The sequence below is a fragment of the Centroberyx affinis genome, unplaced genomic scaffold (assembly GCF_046629955.1).
Source record: "Centroberyx affinis isolate AG114_WGS23_722 - 3 ecotype Tasmania unplaced genomic scaffold, CSIRO-AGI_Caff_v1 ptg003704l_1, whole genome shotgun sequence".
Taxonomy (NCBI): domain Eukaryota; kingdom Metazoa; phylum Chordata; class Actinopteri; order Beryciformes; family Berycidae; genus Centroberyx; species Centroberyx affinis.
The window spans coordinates 89683-99648 of record NW_027281595.1 but is presented as its reverse complement, the minus strand read 5'-3'; the positions used below and the strand labels follow the sequence as shown (position 1 = coordinate 99648).

The window sequence follows — 9966 nt, the reverse complement described above, 5'->3', positions numbered from 1 at the left end:
ATACATGAACCCTGGCCGTTAATCGTTCCGGGTGTTGTTTCCTCCGGAAGAATGTCGGGCGTACAGCTACACCGGAGCCCTCACTGCATTCATTTACCAGGAACTATGCTAATAACGAAATGTCCTTTTCTGTGCCATGGTTAATCCGTCTTCAAATTCATATTTGCTCCACTGTAAGTTTGTTTAATCAAAAGTTGACAACGCTTTCTGTTCAGACAAGCTAACGTCAATTCACGTCATTTGAACTAACTTCGCGTTAGCTAGCAGTTCGAGTGAGGACAGTCGTAGTGTGTGCCAATTTCACTAACCTTGCCGACTGACACTGTGAAAAAGGCTAATTTACATTTAACTTTACCAGCAGTAGCTAATATAATCACATTAGTTAATGTTGGACACACAGAGAAAGAGAGACAAAGAGAGAGAACTCTGACACATGAACATGAGTTTAGCCTATAGTACAAAAGAAATGCCTATTGTAAGCAAAACATTCCTGTTGTGTGGGACTGGCTTTTCTTTCAAAAACAATTGTGTGTGTGTGTGTGTGTGTGTGTTCTCTCACCACTTGTTCAGGAGTGACAGTTCTGGGGGAAATAAAATGTCCAGCTGACCTCAGAGAGGACACCATGCTCCCTGCCAAGTTGAGCAGCCAGTTAACTTTGAACGCCTTGAGGAGGATTCACCATGGGACCTGCCACTCCTACCTCTCTTCCTTCTCTAACTGCTTCGTCCACAAGGAAGGAGGGACTGGGAATTGTCCCCATTCAGACTCCAGTGTGCGGAGAAGAGTGTTTTACAGCCAGAGTGCAATCCGTCCATCAGTCAGACTGTGTAAAACAGAACATTATGGGAGGAGACCGTTCAGTGTATCAGCTGCAGCAATCGTGAATGCAGCACCGGCGCCTGTCCAGCCGTACCTCAGACTGATGAGACTGGATAAACCCATTGGTTTGTACATTCATGCATAATGCAAACCCCTTCTTTCTGTGTTTTTTATCATTGTATTTTACCATTGTGTCTTTTTTAAACACTACACTTTGATGTTCTTTGTGTATCACTGTGCAAATAAAGTAAACTAAACTTAATGTTGGATCTGACACGCTCTGTCCGCAACTTGGAGTGAAACCCTAAGGTCTGGGAACCCAGGAAAATCTAAGGTCTTTTGTTGTACTTATTGAAAGAGCATCAGTTAAATTCCTAAAATGTAAATATTTTCTCCAAGAACTATTAAGAGTAATATTCTCGAAAACCTAGTTATCGAGAGCGTATCACACAGTGGTTAATGGTTCTGCAACACCACATTTGTTTTTAGCCTTTATTTATCCTGGGAATCACATGCTCTTTTTCAGCAAACACCCCGATTCACACTTACACAGCTACACACATTCACACCATCTACTCTGGCAGCACTGTGGAAGCATTTTGGAGTTAAGTGTCTTGTTGGTAGTCACTGAGAGAAGGGAGAGTATTTCTCATTCACCTTTCCTGCCCAGATTTTCCCTGCCACACCACAATTTGAACTGATGACCTTCCTGACACAAGTTCATTTTCTCTGTTGTCTAGGCCTTCCTGAACATGTCATCTTCATGGCTTTGCTCAGAGGCTTATTTCTTGTGTCACTCACTTGACTTGGTGTGTTTGTGTGTTGTAGGGACGTGGCTGCTGTACCTGCCGTGTACTTGGAGCATCGGTCTGGCTGCCGACCCCGGATGCCTCCCACATCTGGGCATGCTCACCCTGTTTGGTACGGGGGCTCTGTTGATGAGAGGAGCAGGCTGCACCATCAACGATATGTGGGATAAAGACTTCGACAAGAAGGTACTGCCAGCCAAACAGTCAGTCACATTTGCTAACTGAAATGATGTAATGGCCAGCTTCAGCCAAGTAATCTGATTGGTCAAAGTTAAGCTCTAACTGTGGTGATAATGAAGCATAAAGCATGCCTAGTTGTTATTTTATGTGTTGCCATGCCAGCTCTTGTTTTAATTTACCAGGGAGCTAGGTAGCAGTGATCTTTCTTGTTTTTGTTAATGCTATAAAACAGCAAGACATACACATTGTTACTGTGGTTCAGCATTGAATCTGAATGGGCTGCTGTTCTCTGAATGAGTTGACTGACTGACGGAGAGAGATGCTGGTCTCTGTGCAGGTGTCCAGGACAGCCACCCGCCCCATCGCCTCAGGGGAGATCTCTCAGATGCAGGCTCTAGTCTTCCTGGGAGGGCAGCTCTCTCTTGCACTTGGGGTTCTGCTGTGTCTCAACTATTACAGGTACCCACTGAAAGTTAATGTCTTATAGCAATCTGTTTAGTTTTAGTTTAGTTCATTTGCAACAATGATATATAACACTGGAAAAAAGAAAGAAGGAAAAGGAATACCAGTTGTGCAGTTGAGACAAAAGCCCCCAAAACAAATCATCTCAAAATTGGAAAAGAATTCATGTGACAAATAATGTACAATGAAATATGCAGGAATGGGCATGTTACCGGAAATATTACCAGCCTGCTATCCTGAGGCTAGTACTTCACAAACTTGGACTGCAAAATCAGTGGTTTTAAGGATCCAAAACTGCAAAATTGTATTCTCTTGCCCAAATTTAAATGGGAGCTAATGGGGATTCCCAGGATCTGTAGGTTCCAGTCCTGGTAATATTTATTAGCGGCTAAATATGAATTGCTCAATAGGTCGACCATGGCGTTCACACTGCCGGGTTTAGGGGGTCCCTTCCCTGCACAGTCCTATAGGTAGAGCATGGCTAATGCCGCTATGTTTTGGGGTTTAATTCCTGCTGGGGGCACCTGTGCACTAATAGCACAGGTGAAAACAAATTGGATTAAAGCATTCACCAATGACATTTGTAAAGGTGAAACGTATTGTATTTACTCCTCACAGCATAGCTCTGGGTGCTGCTTCGTTGTCTCTCGTCATCACCTATCCACTGATGAAGAGGATCACTTACTGGCCACAGCTTGTGTTGGGTATATATTAAGAAAGATTATCCTGCAGTGTTTTGCATCTCAAGTAAAGGCTTCTCTACAGTCATTCACATCTTCCATCTTCTGTTTAGGCCTTACCTTCAACTGGGGAGCGCTGCTCGGCTGGTCTGCTGTCACGGGCTCCTGTGATTGGTCCGTCTGCCTCCCGCTGTATTTCTCAGGAGTGATGTGGACACTGATATATGACACTATCTATGCACATCAGGTGAAGAGAAGGGGGTTGTCTTCTGCTGATCTCCATAGCTCCTTTTTATATTTCTTTTATAGCACTTATCTGACAGGAATGTTGTCTCCTTACCATTGGTTAATTTGAAGTGATGGTGATTTAGAAATTGAACCTTATAATGCTGTTGCGCTCACTCTATATACTCTTAATAAGAGCAAGCCAACAAGAGAACAGAGAACTAATGCGAAAATTGTGTATGAATTGAGACAGTACGGAAGCGTAATGCATTCACTTGAGAAAAAAAAATTTGCTCTGTTTTTCTGAATTAATGAGATATCTCAAAATCCCAAGAGAAGCTGTTATTCCTACTTGAGAGCTTGATTTCATGGAAGCAAACATGTCCCGCCTGTTTAGTTTAATCCAGTTTTATTTTGCTTTTGGTTTGAAACATTGGGAGATACTCGTGTCTTTAAGTAATATAGATGGTATTGTTAGTAGACTTTGCGCAGGCACCTCAGGACTTTGCGGTTGTTCAGACGGAAAGCCCATTCAAAGTAAAACTCAGATATCTCGTTAATTCAGAAAAACAGAGCAGAATTATTATTTTTTCATGAAAACTTTTCTCAGAATTCTGAGATAATAATCTCGTTAATTCAGAAAAACGGAGCAGAATTTTTTCTCCCATGAAAACTTTTCTCAGAATTCTGAGATAATTATCTTGTTAAGATAGCGCTCCTTCTTACTCTGTTCTTTTTTGATTACCAGGACAAAGACGACGATGTCAAGATAGGAGTCAAGTCTACTGCACTGAGGTTCCAGGAGCAAACCAAACCGTGGCTGAGTGGCTTTGTGGCGGCCATGATGTCAGGACTGGTCGTGGCTGGGGTCAATGCAGAACAGACTCTTCCTTACTATGCTGTGCTGTCCACAGTGGCCATTCACCTAACACATCAGGTAGGAAGTAGTGGTGTTGTGAGGTGCAGTCTGAATGCCAAATTGGTAAACGGTAATTGATGACAATATATGAAGAGTTTCATTCCATAATGAGATAAATTACCACTTGAAAAAAGTGACACCTCCTCAGTGGACAAAATAACACTTTTCCAGACTGTATCCTCTACATTTATATAAATTGAATGAGAAATTTCATGTAAAGTGGCTATGTAACATTTGATTTACCTCTTTATATCAACTAGGCTGTCTTTCAGTGACATAAATCCTGTTATCATAACCAAACATCCCACTCTGTCAGTCTCTTGCACATTGTAATGTGATGTTTACTTTCTTCTCTTGTAGGTTTACACATTGGACATCAACAAACCAGAGGACTGCTGGAAGAAATTTGTCTCAAACAGAAACCTTGGACTGCTGTTGTTTTTAGGCATTGTTGCTGGCAATTTGTGGAAAGAAAGAAGAGAGACTTTATTGCAAAATGAGGAACTACAAGCATCCAGATAAGTGAGATGAGCTTTTGTACAAATCTTATTTATTACACTTGCACCACATACTACATTGTTATACAGTGTATTTTGGGGTTTTGATCCTAAATAAAGCTCAATCAGAGAGCAAACATTTGTGGCATAAGCTGATTTAAACCCACACAATAAAGAACCGAATATATTAATTTTCTCATGAAAGTCGTCTCATTGATGCTCGTTGATTTAAAAATCAGACACTGAGAAATTTATTTTCCATTTGAACAGCTCACCCCTGTTTCAGGTTCACATTCAGCTGGATATTTGTGAGATTAAATTGATTAAAAAACAATTAATTGATTAAAAAACTATTGATTCAAATTTTAAATTGATTTAAAAAAAATCATATTATATATTAGCACCATTTACTTCCATGTTCACATGCTTCTATTGAAAGTAGCCAGGTTACAGTGTAACACAGTGTTTATCTCTAGTAACTGCACACAAAAAATACAAAATAAATTCAGTCACTGCTAATAATAAATGTGGCAATAATCATGGAGGAAAACTCATGTTTTACTATTCAACTTCAATTTACGCTAGCATGCATTTACTCCTATAACTCCAATTCATTTCGCATGAGTGGTTGCTGAAACAGCCAAACAGCCAAACCATGAATTTCAGTTGAATCTTGTTCTTACAGTACACTCAAGCCAAGAAACCATTTGAATATAATATCAATTAAATATGAATTATCCATTGGCATTCAGTGAATAACACAGCCTTGACTACGAGTGTTCAGCATGACTACCTAATGCGTTGTTTAGAACTCAATTAAATGAAAAGCAGAATTATATTAAAAAGTGGAAACAGACCTAAATACGTCACAGACAAAAGTCTCAAACCCGACATATCTCGTAATTCGACCGCTACAACAACACACGTAATAATCATTTGAGTGTTTGTCCAACTGATGCAAGTGTACAACAGTTTCCTCCACGTTGATGTAAGCTTTGGGTGCAGGTACCGGTGTATCTGGTAGTCTGCCTTCACTGCTGCTGCCCAGCCCAAAAACCCCACAAAATGACCTAGATGTGAACCGTGCCACCACACTGAAAACCCAAAGGTCATTAACAACGGGAAGGTTTTGCACCTCAGGAAAACCAGCCTACGCAACCATGAAGCCGTCGTGGCATTCCATCGCCGGGCAAACTCTGACACGCGGCTCGACGTCTCGATGGTCCACAGATCACCATCAGATAGTCCGCTCCAGTTTGGGGAGCTGCCTGAGAAGTCGGCCCAAAAGCCAAACCCAGCTGCGTTGTTGAGGCATTCACTGATCCTCCAGTGAGAATAATATCGGATCCTTAAAACCGCTGCCAGACCCCAGAGCCACAGGACGCCACAGAGAACGTTGGAGGGATCAGAGGCGTGATGTTGCATAAAGTAAACAAGACAATACCTTACCCACTCCAGCAGTAACACCTGCATCACCTTGAGGGAGACCACACCCAGAGGACTGGGTGGAGGGTTGAGGCTGATTTCCTCGATTAGAGACACGAATTGGCTGTAGGAGCACAAAGGACCGCCGAGCAGCGTGGTGAAGTTGAGGACGTAGCTGCTGAGAGGGAGAAGCAGGACCCAACGCTTCCTGTGGGGCGAAGCCTCAGGTGGCAGGACGGCTCTTTCCTCCTGGATGTCCAAGGACACCGAGGTGATCCTCTGAGTGAGCAGCATCAAAGAGGAAACAGCCAAAAACAGTCTGAAAGTACAAGAGATGTAGCCCAGTGTGTCACCGTTTGATTATGATTTGTTTTGTGCAAAGAGAGGTTTATATGTTTGAATATCCGTACACATGCATATTTGTATCCCCAGAGCATAAAACCTAAAAGCATTCAAAACACTTATTTCCAATGTTGTTCTTAGTGGAAAATGAATAGCGAAAACTGTTATTTATATGTTAACAGTTCAAAATACATGATTTCATCCAGATAAATGCTTGCATTTGGTAAGCAGTGGTTTTAAAGTAGCTTACAAATGGGTTTTTTTCCCCAAATTTTGTTGAATTTTTATGTCAGCAATCGTGTAGTAAGCGTAGGTTTCAGGTTTTTTCTAATGGTGGATGTCTCATTTTAGAATTAAACTCCACGTAATAGGCCGATATATCGGACACTGAAAACAAAAGTGTGAAGATTTGTACTAGGATAACTCATGAACCATATTAGTTTCATAGACAGCCAAGCTGAAAATTCACAGTTGACCTGGGATATTCTTGTACAGCATGTAGATGTAAGTTGTCATAGCACTGTCTATCTCGCTGCAGAGGTCTGAGCTGAGTTGAGGTTGGTACCTGATGCTGACAGGCTCATGGAGGTAGTATTCCCTGTACTGTATGAGCAGGTGCCAGAAGGTCTGCCACAGCATCTGGATCCCAAACACCCAAGAGTGGATACAGCCAGGATCCACAGAGCAGACGAGCAACATGAAGACAAAGGTGGAGGCGAACAGAAGCGCGCTGTAGACGCCCATGGTGACAACTGCCAGGACGCATCCTCCAACAGAGACGAACACGTACCTGTTGATGAGACTGCACATTCAGGCTGGAGGCTCAGTACGATCCTGAATGAGCAGATTTTCTAAAAGATTTTCTCCAGTCTGTAACTGCAGTATAGTGCCCCCTGTTAAAATGCTGCAGTTGTGCTACTGCCTGTTTATGTTCAGATTGGACTGACATCACATTAATTCTTAAACTGAATCAGTGAGGTTTTGATATAAGGACTCACAAGTAGAATTTAGATGTAAAATAAATCCTGAATTTGAGTTCATTGCAATAAGTTCCCCATTTTAGACTGTCAGGCTTAGCTGTCCAGCACAACGTAATGCACTGTAATGAATTTCTTGATAGATCGCTGTTATGTATTGTATATTAAATAAAATCAACTGATTCGTAATTAAATTTTGATCATACAGACCTGGACGTCAGGGACAGATATCCCTGTTTAGCTAGAAAATAGAACAACAGTGCAAATGGAAGTGAAAAACATTGATGCATCAAGAATCGATGTTGCTCCCACAGCCAGTTCATCAAGCCCATGTCAGAGTATGAATATCACAAAGAAATGAACAAAGCCACAGACAAGATCTGTTTGACCATTTGGTGCAGAGTTTCCTCTATTAAAGTGGTGAAGTATTTGTTTTTCCTAGACTGACTATCTTTGCCATTCCTCTTGTGGCTGGCATGGAAATAATTCCTTTTATTTACTATTGTCAGTAATGTGTGATAAGGAAGCCATTTGTGAATCCATATTTGAGTAACTAGCAACTACAAGACGTCTATTTTTCACTTTGTCATTGCAGTAGGAGATTATTTATGTACATGTGTTTTATTTTAGGAACAAGACATGTTTTTGAGTCTAGAAAAAATCTGCTTGCTACTGTGCTTTCATACATGTACTTGATTATGGAGATTTGTTGTGTATATCAGTTGCATATGAGTTGCATTATATCAGCATCTGAGTTGGATACTGTACACCATAGTGTGTTGAGATTTCTCACAAACTGTAAGACCCTCACGCATGTTTGTACATTGTTTTCAAGGGCTGGTAGGCCAACTCCAATCCATTTTTAAATTCAATCACTGATATTTACCTTTTTACATTTTAGCCATTTAGTTGACGCTTTTATCTAGAATGACAGTGAATGCAATAGTAGAATAAGCTTCAGTTCCAATATTACAACATTACAGGAAATCAATAGTAAGTAAACAACAACCTTTTATTTGTATAGCACTTTCCAAAACACAGTTACAAAGAGCTGAACAAAGGAGTAAAATAAACAAAAAGGATAAAATCAACAGTCAAAGCAACACGCAATGTAAGCCAAGCAATAAACCCAAAGGCAAAGCAAGAAATGGAAAAGCAAAACATAAAAAGGCAGGTCAAGAACAATTAATAAAAGTCTACAATTACGCAAGTCAGTTAAAGTGAGTGTTAAGAGGTGATTCCAAAGACGATACAGATTTAGCCAGCCTAAGCTCTTCAGGCAGGTCGTTCAAAGTCTAGGAGCCTTGATGGCAAAGGCTTGATCGCCTCGCCTGTTTCCAATCTAGACTTTGGCACTTGTTCATGGACCTCAGCCTGTGATCTGACTGGTATGGGGTTAAAAGGTCTGTGATATATCCGTGCCTTTAAAGGTGAATAGTAAAATCTTGAAATGAATTACAAAACTAACAGGTAAACCAATGTAAAGATAAAAAAATTTGGTGATATGAGCTTGTCTTTTTGCTCCAATCCCAGAGTCCCAGCTGCTGTATTTTGTGCAAGCTGTACATGGAGAGAGGGATGATTGACTGAGGCAGGAGTACAGAGAGTTGCTATACTTAAAATAAGAAGAGATAAAAGCATGAATGACTTTTTCCCAGATCGCTAAAAAAAAAGAGAAGATTGTTCAACTCTCTTAACCTGTTCATCAAAGCTCAAATTTGCATCTAAAAATAACACCTATAGGCTTCCCGCTGCTGGCTTTACAAGAATTTTCTTTTTACTTCAAGATAAGAGGGAGAAGTGGTGAGTGGTCAGAGGTCACCACTAGTGTTTAGATTTCATATCAGCAGAAGTTAGATCTATAAATACTACCCAACTGTCCCTAAGACAGAAAAACCTACGCAAAGATGTGAAACTTAGGGAATCGGGTTCTCCAGGTGAATTTAAAGTCGTTTCTCAGCCAAATGGAAGATGAATCTTTTGGAAATTATGAAGGCTTTGATTATGTTGAGTGCTCCCTTGTCTCTTCTCTCCGTCATTCTTTCTCTTTCTCCTCTTCTTCGTGTTCTCTGAGATTAGATATACTTCATTGTGAAACATTTTTCAGCTTTCTGTAGCTAAATGTGCTCCTGCTGTCCTGAACAAGCCTCCCTCCTACAAGAGATCTTTGACCTCAACTGGGCCAGCCTTGATAAATAAAGGTTGAATCTTAAAAAAAAGCGTAAATGTATGCTCTTGTAAGTTTATAGCTGACTATTTGGATGGTATTCAAATGAACAAACCGTTAATAAGAGACTGTGGTAGTTGTAACCCTTTGACAGAATAATGCCCAGCAGGGTGTTTTGAACTGCCTTCACTAAGAGGGAAGGTTCAAGGTAAAGAGGTCAGGCCTGTTACGCAATAAGTTATGGTAGTGAACACCAAGGGGCACCAAGAGGCATTGACCTTTAGCAGTTTTACAATGAACATGTTCACAATCACCTACACTCATTAATTTCCTATACCAGCTTCTCTTGTATCGTTTTTGCAAGGGCAATGTTGCAAAATACACTGAACATGATTAATTGTAGTTGTCTTTTTTATCCTGCTTTGACTGAGCACTGGGATTTGACTGCGATCTGTCAAAAATA

General features: G+C 40.8%; 2 protein-coding genes across 2 annotated transcripts; one reads left to right on the top strand and one right to left on the bottom strand.

Annotated features, from left to right (window-relative positions):
* The first annotated feature begins 43 nt into the window (after window positions 1–43).
* On the top strand, window positions 44–4853 carry coq2 (coenzyme Q2 4-hydroxybenzoate polyprenyltransferase). Its single transcript, XM_071540659.1, has 8 exons — window positions 44–173; window positions 571–945; window positions 1649–1815; window positions 2147–2268; window positions 2890–2975; window positions 3065–3198; window positions 3925–4113; window positions 4456–4853. The coding sequence occupies exons 2-8, from the start codon at window positions 624–626 to the stop codon at window positions 4615–4617; spliced, it is 1182 nt and encodes a 393-aa protein (XP_071396760.1). The 5' UTR covers window positions 44–173; window positions 571–623; the 3' UTR covers window positions 4618–4853.
* A 454-nt stretch (window positions 4854–5307) lies between these two features.
* On the bottom strand, window positions 5308–7331 carry mboat4 (membrane bound O-acyltransferase domain containing 4). The gene is made up of 2 exons (XM_071540662.1): window positions 6925–7331; window positions 5308–6336 (listed from the first exon to the last, which is right to left on the bottom strand). The coding sequence occupies exons 1-2, from the start codon at window positions 7167–7169 to the stop codon at window positions 5409–5411; spliced, it is 1173 nt and encodes a 390-aa protein (XP_071396763.1). The 5' UTR covers window positions 7170–7331; the 3' UTR covers window positions 5308–5408.
* Window positions 7332–9966: the final 2635 nt, after the last annotated feature.